The sequence below is a fragment of the Artemia franciscana genome, chromosome 17 (assembly GCF_032884065.1).
Source record: "Artemia franciscana chromosome 17, ASM3288406v1, whole genome shotgun sequence".
In the NCBI taxonomy this organism is placed as follows: Eukaryota; Metazoa; Arthropoda; class Branchiopoda; order Anostraca; family Artemiidae; genus Artemia; species Artemia franciscana.
The window spans coordinates 26,855,993-26,875,937 of NC_088879.1; the positions used below are offsets into that span (position 1 = coordinate 26,855,993).

General features: G+C 34.2%; 1 protein-coding gene across 2 annotated transcripts in view; it reads left to right on the forward strand.

The window, feature by feature from the left end:
• The first annotated feature begins 240 nt into the window (after nucleotides 1–240).
• The window catches only part of LOC136038080 (collagen alpha-1(I) chain-like), a 117,894-nt gene continuing 98,189 nt past the window's right edge, over nucleotides 241–19,945 (forward strand). The window contains exons 1-3 of one of the 2 annotated variants that reach the window (XM_065721078.1): nucleotides 241–512; nucleotides 13,905–14,048; nucleotides 19,217–19,348. In XM_065721078.1, the coding sequence (XP_065577150.1) occupies nucleotides 353–512; nucleotides 13,905–14,048; nucleotides 19,217–19,348 (436 nt within the window). In that variant the 5' untranslated portion in view covers nucleotides 241–352. The remainder of the gene's footprint in view (nucleotides 513–13,904; nucleotides 14,049–19,216; nucleotides 19,349–19,945) is intronic. The other variant, XM_065721079.1, reaches the window with a different exon arrangement.

Consider the following 19,945-nt stretch of genomic DNA (forward strand, 5'->3'; position numbering starts at 1 on the left):
AAAACTCAAAATTAATATTGAAAAGCCAGGAGAAAGACTTCCCTGTCCTCCCAATAAATTTTGGCACTAACGTTGGATTTAGTGTGGAGACATTTCAACGAGCCATGCTTGAAGAATTGTGACTGGTTTCTATAGTATCTTAAACTTAGAAAATATAACGTCTAATTCAAAAATTAGATTTTTTCCAGGAGTGGTTTTTGGATTAGTGCCGTCTCCAGCAAGCGCTCGCGGCCATTCCAGTCCCTTTGCCAGTAGCAGTCTACTGTTAGATAGTGACCAGCTTATGTGTCGTAATTAAGCACCGTTCTATGGTGCAATAGAGGTATAATTAAGACGAGAGTGATAGGCCGCCATGGTGGGGCGACGCGCCCTGTGGTGTGCCCTGGTGCTTGGCTTGTTAGTGACGCTATCAGTGGCTAAGCCTCAGGATGGCGAGGATTATATTTACCCTGATGAAAATTATGATGGGGACAATTATGACCAGGACTATGGGATAGATAACGAGCAAGAGGGTGAGTAAAATAACCTTTTCTTGAACTTTAGAGCTAAAAGTGCAGTTAGTTGTCATTTTGCCCGAAACTTCAATAACTTCAAACGTTAAAGTTTTTTTTTACAATTCACGTTTATTTAAAGCACTATTTCAAATTTTCGGGTGGGTTTTGAGGAGAGGGGGCATCGTTGAATATCATTTACATTTATGTAAATATATTCATGATCTTTGAATAAAATTCGCAAAAACATTAAGAGTGCAGTATAGACTACACATAACTATAATGACATATCGCTTGTAAAAGGAATTTATAATTATTCTGTTGCTATAATATATATATATATCTATATATATAAAAATAAGTTGTCTGTCTGTGGATGGATGGATGGATGTGTCAGGTGACGTCACCTGAAAAAACTGGATCAGGTGACGTCAAAACTGAAAAAACTAAAAAAAGGCAAAAACTACAAAAAAAACTAAAAACTAATAAAAAAAATAAAAAAGCTAAAAAACTAAAAAAAACTAAAAAAAGGCAAAAACTACAAAAAAAACTAAAAACTAATAAAAAAGCTAAAAAACTAAAAAAACTAAAAAAAAAGCAAAAACTACAAAAAAAACTAAAAACTAATAAAAAAAATAAAAAAGCTAAAAAACTAAAAAACTAAAAAAACTAAAAAAAGGTAAAAAACTAAAAAAACTAAAAACTAAAAAAAACTAAAAAAAAGGAAAAAACTGAAAAATAAGCTAAAATAAAGGTAAAAACCAATAAAAAACTAAAAAAAAAACTGAAAAAACTAAAAAAATGCAAAAACTACAAAAAAAACTAAAAACTAATAAAAAAAGTAAAAAAGCTAAAAAACTAAAAAAACTAAAAAAAGGTAAAAAACTAAAAACAATAAAAAATAAAAAAAAACTAAAAAAAAGGAAAAAACTGAAAAATAAGCTAAAATAAATGACGACACTCAAAGAGAAAGCGACCAGGACAAAAGGAATGTTCGATTAGCAATCAACAAAGCACCGGGACACAGGGAGTATAAATGACGACCAGGACATAAGTAAAAAAAAAATTAACAAAACTAAAAAGAAGGTAAAAACTACAAAAAAACTAAAAAGAAAAAAAAACTAAAAACTAATAAAAAAACTAAAAAATCTAAAAATCTAAATAAATTAAAAAAGAAAAAAAAAGGAAAAAAATAAAGGAGAAAAACAAAACTAAAAAACGAATGTATATACAGACCGGTACACCGGGATACAAATGACGACCGGGACACAGGGAATATAAATGACGACCGGGACACAGGGACACAACTACAACGGGGACACCGGGGGAAACAGGGGGATGTAAATGACGACCGGGACACCGGGACAGGGAATGGTCGATTAGCAATCACCATCAACAAAGCTCAAGGGCAATCATTAGAATCATGAGGTATAGATCTGAATACAGATTGTTTTCCCATGGACCATTATATGTTGCATGTTCAAGAGTCGGTAAACCTGACAATCTATTTATATGCAAAGACAATGGGACAGCAAAGAATGTTGTATATTCGCAAGTTTTACGTAGTTAAAACCATATATATATATATATATATATATATATATATATATATATATATATATATATATATATATATATATATATATATATATATATATATATATATATATATATATATATATATATATATATATATATATATATATATATATATATATATTCACAGGTGGGACATAGGGACACAACTACAATGGCGCGTAACTATTATGGCGCGTAACGACTTACGCGCGCGGGGGGGCTTGGGGGGGGCGCGAAGCGCCCCCACCAACTAGGTGTTGGGGTGGCGCGAAGCGCCACCCCAACAGCTAGTATATATATATATATATATATATATATATATATATATATATATATATATATACATATATATATATATATATATATATATATATATATATATATATATATATATATATATATATATATATATATATATATATATATATATATATATATATTATATATATATATATATATATATATATATATATATATATATATATATATATATATATATATATATATATATATATATATGGTGGTATATATATATATATATATATATATATATATATATATATATATATATATATATATATATATATATATATATATATATATATATATATATATATATATATATATATATATATATATATATGGTATATATATATATGGTGGGGGCGCTTCGCCCCCCCCCCAAGCCCCCCCGCGCGCGTAAGTCGTTACGCGCCATATTAGTTACGCGCCATTGTAGTTGTGTCCCTATGTCCCACCTGTGAATATAGATAGATATATATATATATATATATATGTATATATATATGTTTTTAACTACGTAAAACTTGCGAATATACAACATTCTTTGCTGTCCCATTGTCTGTGCATATAAATAGATTGTCAGGTTTACCGACTCTTGAACATGCAACATATAATCGTCAATGGGAAAACAATCCGTATTCAGATCTATACCTCATGATTCTAATGATTGCCCTTGAGCTTTGTTGATGGTGATTGCTAATCGACCATTCCCTGAGTCGCCATCGTCATTTATATATCCCCCTGTGCACCCCGGCGTCCCCTTTGTAGTTATGTCCCTGTGTCCCGGTCGTCATTTATATTCCCTGTGTCCCGGTCGTCATTTGTGTCCCGGTGTCCCAGTCTCTGATTTCTCTTTGAGTGTCCCGGGCGTCATTTATATTCCTTGTGTCCCGGTGTCCTGGTCGTCATTTATATCCCCCTGTGCCCCCCGGCGTCCCCGTTGTAGTTGTGTCATTTATATTTCCTGTGTCCCGGTCGTCATCCCGGTATACATTCGTTTTTGAATTGGTATATGATGAAATAAATTTTTAATTTTTTCCCTTTTTTTCCTTTTAGTTTTTTTTATTGGTTTTGACCTTTTTTTTAGGTTTTTTAGTTTTTTTCTTTTTTCTTTTTAGTTTTTTTTGAAGTTTTTATCTTTTTAGTTTTTTTATTTTTATTTATATTTTTTTAGTTTTCTTTTTCTCCTTTATTTTTCAGTTTTTTTCCTTTTTTTAGTTTTTTTTTCTTTTTAGTTCTTTTAGTTTTTACCTTTTTTAGTTTTTTTTAGTTTTTTAGATGAAAATTGTTTTAGTTTTATTCCTTTTTTTCTTTTCAGTTTTTTATTGGTTTTTACCTTTTTTTTAGCTTTTTTAGTTTTTTTTTTCGTTTTTTCTTTTTACTTTTTTTTTAGTTTTTATCTTTTTTATTTTTTTTTTATTTTTATTCTTAATTTTTTTTTATTAGTTTTTAGTTTTTTTTGTAGTTTTTGCCTTTTTTAGTTTTTTCAGTTTTTTTTTTAGTTTTTAGATTTTTACCTTTTTTAGCCTAACCAGGATTTGAACCTGGGACCTTCATGAAGATGCTCAAAGAGTCTATGCCAAAAAACTTGCTGCTGATAGAGAAAGTCAAAAAAGAAAGCGTGCCGAGGAACTATCAGCAGCAAGTTTTTTAGCATAGACTCTTTGAGCATCTTCATCAGTCATTGTAAACTTAAACATTAATAGATTTCTACGTGAACATATGTCTTATATAACTTGAATGACGTCACCGTCAAAGAAAAAATGACGACAACTAATTTCATGACGTCAGCCGACACAGAAACATGACGTCACCTGACAACTAATTTCATGACGTCAGCCGACACAGAAACATGACGTCACCTGATCCACAGATCCACAGACAGACAACTTATTTTTATATATATAGAATATAGATATATATATATATATATATATATATATATATATATATATATATATATATATATATATATATATATATATATATATATATATCAAAAAGCTGCCAATAGAGGTTAATATGTAATATTGAACACTATGGAATAAGTGGTTTAAACCATTTGAAAATCACTTAGTCTTATCTTTTGGTGTAAAAGCGTGTTTTTATAATATTTTATAAGTAATCTCTGCTTTTAGTCGATTTGTGAAAGTTACATATAGAATTTTCTTTCTCTGCTCCGACACAGTTAATATGAAAAGATAGAGTTTTGGCTTTGAGGATAGTTTTTGAACTCTTTGGCTTTAAATTAGGTCATACTTATATTTTTGAATTAATAATGCTAAAGTAATTATATTAAAAGTAATTATTTTAATTTATTTTTATTCGGCATTGTTTTCTGGATTAATTTAATTACCTAGCATTCCATTATACCCTAAACATCATCTTTAAAAAATGAACCTTTAAACTGAAAAATAAAACATAACCCATAAGAATGCAATCATAGTTCGAAAAAAATTTAGCACGTATTGTGCTTGAGAAACCGTTCAGCTAAAACAAAAACAAAATCCAAGCGACTCAATTACACTTTGGGAAACCAAAATGTAAAAACGCCGGTTATGAACTATTGTGTTAAAAGGTTTGAGAATGTACCAGTGAAACTCTTTTTTTGCATTATACTAAGAATGATTGTGAGGATCAATCAAGAACTTACAGGGAAATTTGGGTGGGACAAGTGAACCTTGAATCTTGTGTTGAGAGTAGAGAGTAGAGGTGACGGATTTAATATTTTCTTTCACCCCTTTCGGCACTATCAGAATTTTCTGGTACTATCAACCCCTTTCGGACTAGAATATCATCCTTTGAAGTAATGATGTAAACCTAAGGAAACCATGTGCTGCCAGGTTATCAAAGTAACGTGTTTACTTTACCTCAGCGACAGCTTGAGGTATTGTTTAAAAATTTTAGGGGGTCTTGGGGGCTTAGTGAACCTCAATTTTTGACTTGAGGGATGGGCAAAATCAAATTGAAAGAAACCATGTATCCAGGTTATCAAAATTTTATCTGCAACGCATCGGGAACTGGGGGTTATGAGGGCTATGGGGAACGAGCTAAAAGTTTTTGAGTATTTGAAGGAAGAGGCAAGGGGACTTCACATTTTTATTAGAAAGAAGGGATGTGGGGGCCAACAAATGGGTTTCTCCGAGCCACTTAGCAGTTTTGGGCCTGTTAGCTCTAGTAAAACTTTGAATCTATTCTTCGTGAAGTAGCGAGGTAAATCAAAAGACAGTAGGCTATGTAAACCTAGGCTACTAAAATAGCGTAGCTGTAATTTTCTCGGAAACGAGCGTAGTGGTCAAGTTAGAACTGTCAGGGAGTGTTTGGGGAGGGCAGGGGGACTGCAATATTCATTTGCAGGAAAGGGATAAGGAATTTAAGGTCCCCCAATATATTTGTCGTTCGAATTTGGGTTCTTCCGAAAAAAGACCAGCAATTTTTTCTTAAAAGGTTGAAACTTATATCCGTAAGCTACTGGGTCAAGTATACCCTTATGCGCGGACAAAAATGAGCTCATTGCTCTTATAGAAAAGGATCCAAATTTTTCTTCCAATGAGCAAAGACTCATAATGCTTTTGTCAGCTCAATACTTGGCTTTGAATGTTTTTGATCTTGCTAGAGAGAAAGACTATAAGATTTTGGATGCACAAGAGGGAGACCTTAAATTTCGCCTCTGCATCTGGAAATAATATTCATGTTCTTGTTGGCCAGGTGGACCCCTATTCAAAAACAAATTTAAACTTATTTTGTCTTCAACGTTTCCCTTAACTGAAAATCAGACCAAATTTTATTTCGTCCCTTATAGTTTTGTAACTTATATGGCATGTTTCCCTTGACCGAAAATCAGACCCAATTTTCATTCTTCCTTATAGTTTTGTTACTTATATGGCATGTAAATAAGGCCAGTTAGATCTCAATAAAAATAAGACATTTCGAAGATTGGCTCTATCTATATGTGACACGTTAAGCTGGGTCAACAATTTTTTTCTCGTATCGGCTCAGACTTACAAGATCTATTGAGAGAGAGACAAGGAAGATTGAAAAATGGGGAGGGGGGAATGTTGTGTTGATTAGAGACGCTCAAAAACAGTCCCAAATTTGTTCGAATAGTCAAAAAATTAGAAAAGTGGGTTTTATCAACTCATGGAATCCTAAAATGGGCCAAAAAGTACTTTTCTCCTATCGAAGTGAAAATTTTAGGGTAGATGAGATTTTCACGGTAGGTTATATCGATTCTTTGTGCAAAAAATTACAATGTGGCTTCATTTGGATTCAGTTGGCCATGTAGATATGTCACTCGAAATTTCAAAACGAAGGGAGCATCAACTAAGACAAAAAACTAAGGAAACAGATTTGACTGGATCGGTTCATGAAGTCATGAGTTTTGCCGAATTTTTTAAGACATCATAACAAAAATATTTTTAAAATGACCTTGAAAGGCTTTTATTAAGAAGAAAAAAAGACAACATTATGCAACATGAAAAGACTTTTAATAAAAAAGTAGATTAAAATGCGTGTAAGTTCAATGGTGTCTACAGGATATGCCTCAAAATGGCTTAAGCCCTGCTGAAGAGTCAAAGTTATGCAATGTTCAACTTCTTGTGAATAAGAATCCCCTTCTTCATCTATCCGAAATTATCTAGTAGTACTAACATTAAAGTTTTTTGCAGAAAACTGCTGCTGATCAAAATTTTTAACTAGTACTACTACTAACAACTCACCGCAGAACCAAGCTGCCTGAGGCCAACACAGATACGCATGCTCCTCCTCCAGCTCAATCCATTTAAAGCTCCCTCTTAACACCCTCCCAGGAAGTTCCCATTTCCTTTAAATCTTTCTTTATGACGTCCTCCAACCCCAACCGCGAACGACTTGATTTGTCAAATTTTTTCCAGATTTCATGTTACAAACCAATATTCTGATTCTCAAGCAGAAGAGCCAAAAGAAAAGCTTTACAAATATTCCTAACATCATCAATAATAGAACTATCCCGATTAGAAACGGACAAAATTAATTTTTGAGAAATGTTTTACAAAAAAATAAGCTTCTCAAAGAAAATAAGGAGTCACATTAAAACCAAAGACGAGCCTTATTTAGACACCCTGGGCGCACGTTGTTTCTTGTGGTCTATATTGCTACTGGATTAGAAGTAGGAGGATGAGAAATTTAGACTTATACCCTCAAGTCAAGGTTTGTCCACTTCCCCTCCCTAAAAAATTCTTGGATAGTCTTCACGTGTTCCCAAAAGCCATTTTCAACATATTTGATGTACAACATTTTGATTTCATTCGCTACAAAATCATGAATAGATTATAGGCTCCATAGGGGTTTATAGTGTACTAGCATTTAGGGAGTTTGAGGAAGTATTGTTAACCCCCCCCCCTCTATCGCTTTTTCGTTCATCCATCCGGAACCAAAATTTGGGGTCACTTGACCCCCTAACAGTCCCTGAAAGGTTCTATTTGATGCCCCAAGCTACTCACAAGATACAGCAGATACGCTATTTTTCTTTAACATCGCACCACGTAGTGTCTTTGCTTTACCTTGCTACTTATACTTGAATTGGTTCTGGTTTCCAAAGGAGCTTATAGTGCAAAAATTCTTGGGTGAATAAGAGACAAAACATTTTTATCGTCCGCAACGCGAAATTAGAAGATCCCCCCCCCCCGTTCCCATACTACCAGAAAATTTCAACTGCGTCCTACCGAACCGCTCCCTGGATATTGCAGGTATGCTGTTTTGATTATTGACACAAATGGGTCTTTAGATTTAGATCTGCCGCTTCCCTCGATCCCAAGTTTTAGCTCCACTTGACCGTCCGAAACCTTTTTAACGTTTGAACTTCCTCTTTCAAACCAGTTTATGACCTTTTTGTGAACCAGTTTCTCCTAAACCACTTCTCCAAGCCGTTGCAATGTGCCATTTTGTTAACTTGAATGCATGTAGTGTCTTACAACCTACATAACTATTTCACTCTGAATAGATTCTTGTCTTAAGGGGCTTAAAGTTCCAAAACTTTTCGGCAAATTCGAGACACAAGCCCTTCCCTGATCCCTTCCATAGCCTAATATTCAAGATCCGTTTGGTCCAACTCCTTGAAAGTTCTAGTTTGATCCCCCAAGCTGTTCCCAAAATCTCACAGATACGCTTTTTGATAACTTAACAATTTTTTTTTATTTACTTCACCACTTTACCAAGAATAAATTTAAGTCCTATATCGGATTTCAGTTTAAATGTTAGTTGACAGCAGACAAAACATTTTTTGGTCCCTTCCCTAACACGAAATCTGAAGTCCCCTACCCTCCTTCCTTTCTTGTCTATTGATACCTGAAAGTTTTCGCTCAATACTGTTTGCCACTCCTAGATAGTGCAGGTATGGTATTTTGATAACCTAGAGGTGGCCACCTGTCCCCCCTCGCCTCAACTCTGCCTGAAAGTTTCAACTTGCTACCACAAGCCGTTCCTAATATATTAAAGAAATGCTATTTCGATGACTTGGGCGCACACAGTTTCTTTTAATTTATCTCTGACCTACCCCTTCCCCATTTCAAAATTTCTGCTTCACCTACCCCCTGACATTCCCAGAAAATTTCAATTTGATGCCCAAATCCGTTCCCAGGTCATTGTATATACTCCTCATTGATCGCATGTCAATGAAAAAGCTGTGGCGCAAAGTCATTCTTAATATTCTGCAGATTCGTTATTGAAAACCTGATATCACATAGCGTCTTTTGAATTACTTTGCTACTTTGATCTGCATAGCTTCATGGATTGCCTGTATAAGTATGTCTTTTTTTATACCTCTGTTCCCTCCCTAAAGTTAAAATTTGAGGCCCACGCACCTGTCCCCCCCCCTCTTACAGTCCCTGTAAGTTTCAAGTCCAACCGAAGTCATTCTAATGGTATTGGAGATAATTTGAAAACTTTGGTACATATAGCGTCTTTGGATTACTCAGGTATCTGTTTTGTTTCCAGGGTATACCCTTGAGAAACTTAGGGCATCATTGTCTAGTTAACAATCCCTTAGAGCTCCTAGCTGATCGGAAAACCAAGAACAAACACAGTTACCCTTTCTACTAAAACTTAAGAGTGAGTAACCAATAATCTGCATAATCTAGGGTTGTTGCCCCTGAAGCTGTGAGGTAACATTGACCCCGGAGCCATACTTATTGAACTTACGATGTTTCTAAACAAAAATAATGTCTCAAAATATTTGTCCGATATCATAGGGGATTTAGGGAGATTTCTGAAGGTTTCGAGTCAATCGCACACCGAATATCAAACATATTCCCTTAAATCATCATGCAAACAATTTGAAATTTGCGTTGTTTCTGCCGTGTGCACTAGGGGCCTTGATGCTCCTGTTATACACTCATTAAACTTTTTGAATGTTATGAATAATCTTTCAATAGCTCTCGACTCTTAAAAACGGCACTTGAATTTTCAGTTTCCAATCGGATGAACTGCCTTTGAAGTTTTTACGTCCACCCCTTCCATTCGAATAGCCAGGGGATAAAAAAATGTATAGTACACTAAAGGTATATGACTCTTTACTTAGGCATCGCTACAGAGCTACCCCTGAATAATTTTAATTTGTTTACTTTTACCCCCCTTTACCAAAAACACAAAAATGAGAACAAAATGATTAAAGGCTTGTGAGTGAAAATCAAGCGTAAAAGATGAAGTACTGTAATTAGCGGGAATGAGTACGTGTTAAGCCTAGATTAATATAAAGGATTTTTTTTTCTTACTTTCTGTAACGTTCATAGCTCTATAGCTCTTAACATTTTTTGATGAGAAAAGTGGCGTGTAATTGTGTTAATCTAGTAAAGAGTCTCACATTATCCAGGGCATCAATTTTATCGGTGTGCGTGTTTCTATGTGATAAATAGACGGTACTACCTCTACTGACAATGATTGTCATGGTGACTAGATAATAAAAATTAATTAAACTTAACTTCTTTAAGAGTGATTTATATTTATTCTTATTCGGATCTAGTTTAAAAATTTAGCGATGGGGGGAAGTTTTCTAAGCGCAAACGACTGGAAGACGTCAAGTTTTTATGCAAAAGTTTTCACAATGGATGAAGCCCCTCCCCTCGTAGCGAAAGTTAAATCTCTGTGGTTGATTACACATCACTTTTGCCCATTTTAGCACCGTTTATTTATATTCTTTAATGAAGAAACATAGTTTACCGCAAAAAAAAAATTGAGGAAGGAGGTGAAGCAAAACTGGAATATGCAGGCTAGTAGGGATGAAAATTATTGACCAATATCTCTGGTTTGGTCAGAGCAAGACACGCTCACTAGAGGTTGAGACATAAGTAGGAAAGAATGGTATATGAAGTTCCTAGAACTTCATTAAAATTTTACTTAGAACAAGACAATTGTTTCTTCAGTCTAACTATTTCTTTATAAATCTTCAAATATAAATCTAGCACCATTTCTTTTCAAAACATTAACAAACTATGCTAAGTTTAAAAACTTTGTTGATCTACAGTCTCCAAAGCTTACCTTGATGTTAGCATTAATGTGGGAAGCCAAAAAGATAACTTTAGAGGTCAAGGTGAGGAATTTCTATGAATACTTATGCTCCTACATCCGGAACTTGAAAGACACCATTTTTTCTGGGTCACAAGAAGTCCACCTTTCGAAGGAACATCTCCTTTTTAACAGTTATCCTCCTGTCCATCCTGTTTTTACAGAAAATTTGGTATTGTCTTTTTTTAGTTTAACCTATACTAAACACACAATCATGATTCCCCATTAATACGGTAAAAAGTATCAAAGATGCACGTTTTTAAATAAGATCTGTAAAAGTTTGTTCATTAGAACAGGGCTTTTTTTGTCTCGGGATGTTTATAAATGGTGTCTATGGAGAGCGGCAATTCACTACACGTAAGTTCCTTAATGACAGCACTGAACTACATTGGCATAATATATTTTCAGCGTCGTCTTGAATAAATATTCATTTTGTCAAGTTCATTTCTGCTCGTATTTCTGCAAGGATAAAGGACATTGTCAAAGATGATTTATGCCGACATTGAAAGCACTTGATATGAATTTTATTTTAATAATATAAGTTAGCTGCTAAACCTTATTAGCACATAAGTCTCTTCAACTTTACTAAAGTTATTTCAAATAAAAGCAACGTTATCAATGCTGGGTCAATTTTCAAAATTTGTGTATTAGATATGCTTTCTTCATCAGAAATACCACATTTCTTCCTTTTCTTTGGACAGATGCCCTCAAGATATTTACAGATGGCAAAACTGTATTTTTCTTCTAAAGCCCCATTTTGATCAATGGAGTGGTTTGTCTTGTTGGGCGAGTAATTGTAATAAGCATTTTCCTTTTTGGGCAATAATATTATTAATGTTCAAATAAAACATATCACTGTTCCTTCTATTCAAGGAGACAAAGGTGTCTCCTTGTCTTTATCATCTTATTTATGAATTCGGGCAAGGTGAAATAGGCTACGAGTAAAAGTAAAAAAAAACTCACATTATTAATTTATGTTTTCTATTCTGTGATACACTCGAGGTCTTTAAACCGGATGATATAAATTGGTTAGATTTTGTCATTGAAAGGAAATTTATATAAAATTTGAGTTTCTTTTTTTTATAAATTTATTAGCTAGTCTACGTCACGGTTCTGGGTTTGATCCCGTCTTTACCAATCCTGAGCCATGAAAGTTTCCTTAAACTTTTCTTTTTCAAAATTGTTAAGTTCAAAATTATTATTACATTCAAAATTATGAATTAAATTTCGGCTTCACTGCCAGCAAAATATCAAGTGATAAATGCTATGTTATGCTAATAATCAGTGAGGTATGAATTAAATTTAGTCATTACATCTATAATAAAAATTATTTTTAGCTTGAAATGTAATTTAGTTCAATCTGTTTCTTATAAAAAGAAACTAAAGGTGGTACATTTTTCTCTCTTTTTGATTTAGATTCGGTCACCTTAAGTAAGACGGTAAGGATTCGTTAAAATCTAATATCTTTATCTTCGGCAGTATCTCTATCATTTACATGGATCTCTTGTCCAAGTTCTATAACTTATGGCAATACTGCCTAATCAAAATCAAATAGTTTTTCCACACAAACTAAAAAATAATTATAAATAGCAATCCTTTAAGGTAACGCATCCCCTCAGTAACATCGACTTAAATTCAAAGGACTTTTTTCCGCTTTATTAACAGATCAGAGGTTATTGCTTTGTTTATATTTAACAGTTTTTATCTTCTTCATTTTTGTGTCCTTCGGAAGACCGTATTTTGGAGTCAACCCTCGCGGAAACAGTTTTGAGAAATTCAGCAACCTCCATTTTCACCATGAAGTGTGAATATGCCTATACTTTCTTTAACCATATGATGGTCATTTAAAGACTTTTCTTTAGTTACTAATATAATTGGGATGTTTAGTTTATTAATTAATTGTTATTAACTAAACGATAATCACTACTTTAAAATTGTTTCGATTGTATATTGTTAAATATGCATTCCTAAGCAAATCAACTAATTGGGATAGATGTATTGTGTCTGACCGTTTCAGGTAGGAAAAGGCAGAAGGTGGTGGGAGGTCTGTTGAAAAAGGGACCAATTTGAGTATTCTTGCACTTGTATTATAATTTAAATAGAACTTTCTATATGTCTCCATAACCTAGTGGTTAACGTATCTGCCGTGGCTGCTGCAGGTGTCGGGTTCAGCCCCAGATATACTCCATTTTTTTATTTTGTTTTTAATTTTTAATATGAACTTTCTTTATTAACTACTAAATTACAAAAACTATAAATACACACAACCGCCCCGGGGAAGGCTCAAAGAGCCTGATATATGTTATCAGTTATCAGGAACTTATGTTAATAGGACAAGTGGTAGGAGGAGGTGAAGTGAGGGAGTGACGGAGATTTTGGTGATGGGAAAGGTGTAGTTGGCGGTAGAGTAGTGAGAGTGACAAAACAAGAGATGTAACAGAAAATTATGTAGTAGATCTTTGTAAAGATTCCCAGACAACTCCGGACTGTTTCGGCTTGCAGCTATTCAGCATATTGTTTGCCGACGATCGCCTCTGTTATTGTGCTCATTATGACGTATGTAAACCTCTTTGCTCTTGTATCTCATGATTCTTCTCGATTTTACCAATATGTATTTTGAGTATATTCTAATAGAAATCCCAAAACACTGAGGGTTTATTTATTAGTAAAACTTCAAGGGGTTTCGGGATGCTAGTTGATATCCTTTCCCTCGCATTCTGATAAATTTACATTCAAACAAGTGCTTGTTGAATGCTTACTAAAAAGAAAGCAAAAGCTTTCCACTAAGCAAAGCAACTATAAGTTAAATTTAGTTTTAAGTAAGATTTTCGCTTATCCTCCTGCACTTAGAATAAAAACAGAAGAAAAACAACATTGGATCATTTACTATGAATGCTTCCACATTTCTCCTTAAGAATCATACTTTGAACTTGTATTTCCTAGTCAAAGTGACAATATTTTATTTACTTTAATTGTTTGATCTTGTACCTACAGTGCCATCATATCCTGCACCATCATATCCGGCGCCAGCACCATCATATCCAGCACCATCTTATCAAGAACCTTCCTATCCTTCGCCGGTGGAGCCAGATCCGAGAACAAGGGAACCAGCAGCTAATATTGTTCAACCTGATCGAAGTGAGTTTATTTGAGCTTTACGCCGTTCCTAGGAAATCTATGGAATAGCTAGAATTTGCCCGACTCTATAATGACTAAAAGGGTTCATGTTCTAGTTCGAATTTATATTTTCTAATGTGTTGATTTGATTCGATGAAACTTAAACAAGCTTGTTTTTGTGAAAGGCAGTATAATATTATATAGTAAAACAAATCTTGAGTGTAATGATCTTTATTTTATCCTCATTTGGTCCATAAATATTTTATTGCTGATAAGGAGAAAGATTCCTTGTTCTTCGCAAAATTACATAAACGTTATGAATCAAACAGTTCGTGGTAACGAACTGTAGTAACGAGTGACTCGGCTCAATAGTAACCAAAACGATAAAAAATGGAATTTTGATACCTATAGTTACATCAAAAGAATCGCATTTTAATGTCGATTTTAAATATATAAGTTTCATCAAGATTAGTTTCACCCATCAAAAGTTACGAGCCTGAGAAAGTTTGCCTCATTTTAGAAAATAGGGAGAAACATCCCCTAAAATACACACAATCTTAACGAAAATCACACCATCAGATTCAATGCATCAGAGAATTCTAATGTAGAAGTTTCAAGCTCCTATCTACAAAAAGGTGGAATTTTGCATTTTTTGCCAGAAGACAGATCACGGATGCGTGTTTATTTGTTTTTTGTTTTTGTTTTTTTGCTTCTTTTTTTCCAGGAGTGATCGTATCGACTCAGTGGTCCTAGAATGTTGCGAGAGGTCTCATTCTAACGGAACTTGAAAGTTCTAGTGCCCTTTTAATGTGACCAAAAAATTGGATGGCACCTAGGCCCTCTCCCACGCTTATTTTTTCCCCAAAGTCACCGGATCAAAATTCTGAGATAGCTATTTTATTCACCACAGTCGAAAAACCTAACAACTATGTTTTTGAGGACGACTTACTCCCCCACAGTCCCCGTGGGAGGGGCTGCAAGTTACAAACTTTAACCTGTGTTTACATATAGTAATGGTTATTGGGAAGTGTACAGACGTTTTCAGGGGGATTTTTTTTGGTTTGGGGGGGGGGGAGAAGTTGAGGGGTGGTTATGTGGGATAATCTTTCCATAGAGGAATTTGTAATGGGGGAAGAGAATTTCAATGAAGGGGGTGCAGGATTTTCTAGCATTATTTAAAAAAAAACAATGAAAAAATAAATATGAAAAGTTTTTTCAACTGAAAGTAAGATGCAGCATTAAAACTTAAAACGGACAGTTTTTATTTTTATGCAGATTACTCTGCATATGAAGGGGGTTTTCCCTTCTCAACACCCCGCTCTTTACGCAATTTTTTTTTACTGTTTTAAAAGATAAAGTTAAGAGAAAGAGTCAAACTTTAGCGTAAAGAGCGGGATGTTAAGGAGGAAAAACCCCTTTCATTCACAGAGTAGTTTCTGTTCGTTTTAAGTTTTAATTTCGCTCCTTACTTTCAGTTAAAAAAAACTTGTTTTTTTTTTTATTTAAACCAACACTAAAGCGCATATTATGTTTAAAAACGAAGCGCTGGTGTCGACTTTTTAGACGAAAGCAGAAGCTGTTGAATTAAAAATAATTTTGAATTACTTTAAAATTAGATTTCGAGGAGGAATCTAAGCTTTTTGTAGTCACCTGATAAATACTATAGAACGTGGGTGCTATAAAATCCTAGACGGGCTGAGGGAGGACGCTACAAAAATTTTTAGGCCAATATTAGGAATATTATCCAGATGGGAAAGGGAACTTGCTGAACAATCTCAGTGGAAATCGTCCCAACCATCTTAATGTTCTTATGTTATATAGTATATAGTAAAAACTTTAATTCCATTTAAAAATGGCTGACACGAAAAGCCGAATGCAAAATATATTAAAACGCTGACCTCAGTACATACATCTTATATTGGCTGTCTGTAGTTTCACTTAAACTCTGTAAATTACCATAGTTGCAGTCTTTCTTCTGTTCAGAAGGATATAACTAGTTATAATTCTACTAAAATAATATAGTTGGTGTAAAGACTTGATACTTATGGTCAATAAAATCGACAAATCTACAGTCGTATTTGGACCGCATAATTTTGGGACTCTATTTTGAAATTTTACAATATTTTTTCTCCTTATTTCTTGAGTAGTATCAGGGAAAGCTCGAGTTTTATAAATATATTACTTTGAAGTATTTTTAAGTACTATAAAACGGGCCCAGAGCATGTCCCAGTCATTTGCGTGGATGCTCTGTTTCCTAAAATTCGATAATGAGACGTTAAAATCCCATTTATAGAAATTTCAGATGCAGCCTTAACTAAAAACATCTGCACTGCCCGCTAAAAGAGTTAAAAGCTCGAGTTTTGTAAATATATTACGTTGAAGTATTTTTTAAGTACTATAAAATTGGCCCAGAGCATGTCCCAGTCATTTGCGTGGATGCTCTGTTTCCTAAAGTTCTAATTGATACGGTGAATTTCATGTTAAAATCCCATTTATAGAAATTTCAGATGTGGCCTTAACTAAAAACATGCCCACTAAAGGGAGACGTTCTCTAGGACATAGAACAAATCCAGAATTTTGTCAGGGAGTGGGGGGTAGCTACAGTTCCATAGATTGTTTTTTAGTCGATGAGCTCGTTGACTATAATTTTGATGCTTTTTTTTTATGTCTTTTTTAGCTTAACAGATAAATGAGAGAATAACCATGACAATTACTTCGAAAAAACAACAAAATTTGAAATAGACGCGCATCTGTGCCTACCCTGCATGGGGAAAATGCAAAACTCTATATTACTGTAGATACGGACTTGAAACTTCTTCTCTGAGGCTTCCAGTCATGTTGAGCTGATGTTGTAGTTTTACCAAGATAAGACTTGCTAAAAAGTGTTTTTCGTCCTATATTAGAATTTAGCAAATGTTCTAATGCCAAAAACAATTCATTGATATCTTCAAAGTTGGTGTGTTTTACACCTTTACGAACCAGCATAAAATTAAGTTTTTGATGCATGTCATTGTTCTGAAACGAACGGTATTCAGAGCTTTGTCTACTATTGACAAAAATTGCTTTTACCTACTTTCGTTTTGGTTACCTACTTTTGTTTACCATGACCCTGTTTTTCCAACAATTGAACTTGTTTTGAATTTTATAGTTCTGCTCGCCAAAAGCTATTAGGGCAAAACCTATTTGGGTGGCTAAAATTGCAGTGTTGGCGACGCCAACACTGCACTTTTAGTCGCCCTGACAGTTTTTTATACCAAATTTAACAATAGCCAAAGCTCCAAATATACCTACTTGCCAATTTCTCACACCCTTTGGCAAGTACGTGCTGAATTTCAAGGTGGTTCAATTGTGGGCTTTGGACTTACCTTCCTACTATTACAAGCTTTTCTCAACGCGAAAACTATTTTACTTATTGCATCGTCACTACATCCACCTTCTGTATTATAAGTACTACCTAAATTATCCACTTCATCAGTTTTTCCGACTGTTGAACTGGATTGAAGGTCGCTAGTTATCAAGATTTGTAACGTGGGCACCACACTTCAACATATTTGACCGTACGATGCTGTAGGGCCCCAGTGAAGAAAGCCCCGTTTAGTACGTTCTAAATAGTTGCCAAAAATCTACATGTTCTTACAGGATAATGCCTTTAGCCTGTGATTGCCCCGCTACACATCACCAAAAGAAAATCACTTCTATGCTATTCAACTCTCTCTAAAAAAAAATATCTTCAACCTCAGCACTCAACCTGCAACTCTGGAACTCTGCAACTTCTTGTTTCCAGCAACTCTGGAAACCTCAGCACTGTCCCCAACCTAACTAGGTTAAGGAAATGATCACTCTCAATATATAAAAGAAACCCACTTTTAATTTTCAAATTGAGAACTCTTAAATGAAAGCAAGCCAAACTCACCTCTTTCACGGACCACGGGGATACTTGCCAATCAGGGAAAGGGTGAAATGAATGGCCCAGCTTTAACCACATTAACAATTCACTAACTTGTTATAACACGCCTCGTCATCAAGAACTTAGTAATGCAAAAATATAATTAGATGAAATGACTTAATATTGCGACATACAAAACAGAAAAATCAGTACTTGTGTCTTATAGCCACCACACTCAAGTTCTGTCAAAAAGTGAAGTTGCGTTAACGCTAATGAAATAAAACAAAATATGAAGAAAATATAATACTTTATCAATAAAATTGTGTAAAGTACAACTTAGAAGTATGCGTCCAGAACGCAGAAGGGTCACTAAGAATCATGTTGAAATGAGCTCTGCCTTCTGCCGTTACTGCAACCCGCCACGTGTACTCTGCTAAGAATGATGGCGGGACGTGCCTCGGTGCCGTTTATTTTAAATGATGGCGGGACGTGCCTCGGTGCCGTTTATTCCTCTACTTTGCGGTACCCCATATTGTCTCTGCTTTTTATCCTGGAAAAGTTTAATTGCCTCTTCTTCAGTCCTTGGCAAATCCCAAATTGTTATTTAACATCCATGGTCAGACACTATTTCCTATCGACACAGATCGCAAACTAAATGAATTCCACCCCATGGTTTCAAAAACCGGTAAAATCATTAGCATTAACCAAACTTCACTTCTCGACAGAACTTGAATGTGGTGGTTATAAGACACAAGTATTGAAAAATCAAATGTTACTGTTGAATGTAAAGCTGAAAGAATTTAAAATCAAGCCATTTAAAGAGAAATGAAAAACCAATTTATATAAGAAAAGGACACTTCTCTGGTAAAAAAATGGATGACATGCCATGACATCAAGCATTTTGATACTTCAAATAACCTCTTCGATCCCCATAGATTCTTAACTCTTGTTACTATTTGATTCTTATTTAACTTAAATTAAAAGCTGTAAAGAAAAAAATCGAAAGTTTCACCTAATAACGAATTCGAGTAAATAAAACGAAACATAAAAAGTATTTTGCAATTCCTGATATTAGTAAGGAAACATGATGACTCTTCCATGCCAATCTTCAAGTGGCATTGTCCTCATCAATTAGTCATTTAACTAATTCACTTAATTAGTTTAATCATTTGATTATTCATTAAATGCTTTAATTTAATTCATTAGATGCCTTAATTAAATGCTAATGATATACGTGTCTCAATTATGTGTGGTGGCTCACCGTGTGTGTTTTTTGTTTACTAACAGAATGCTTTGTGCGCAGGCTCACTCACTTGCACGTTTGAGGGGAAAACCTATCAGGATGGTGAAAAATGGAACCCCGATAGTTGCACAGAATGTACCTGCCAGTATGGGATTACTGATTGTAGACAGCCATTGCATGGTTGCAATAGAGGTACTGTCCACTGCTAAAATTAAAGCCTCACTGAATGCACTTCGGATTTATAAGTAGTGGTAAAATATAAGTGATGAAAGTGTTCCGTGACATACAGTTGAAACTTTTGCCCAATGGCTACTTAAAAATTCCCATCCACTAGAATTTTTTTTGTGTGGTCTCGAGTGGTTCATTAACCTGTTATGTGGTAACGTAAACTATTAACAAAATGTAAATATTTACGCTCATAGGCGTTATTGGAACCTATCACCAGGGAGTAAAATCAAAGATCAGGTCGAAGACCACACTGCCTTTCCATGACGTTAAATAAAAGTTTAAATAGTTATTAATCTTTTTCATAGAAAGTGATAAATTTCACAAAAAAATTACTAGATATTTCGGTCACATATGCAGTGACTGTCATTTACTACTGATGACATTACTGCACATGTGGCCGAAATATCTAGTGTTTTTGTGAAATTTATCACTGTGTTTCAAAAGGATATATATCCCTAGTTGAACACTAATTTAGAGAAAGATTAATAATTTAAGTTTATTTATTGACTGTTTAACATTACATTTTATTAACTGAAAAATTTTATAGTTTTATGTGCATTT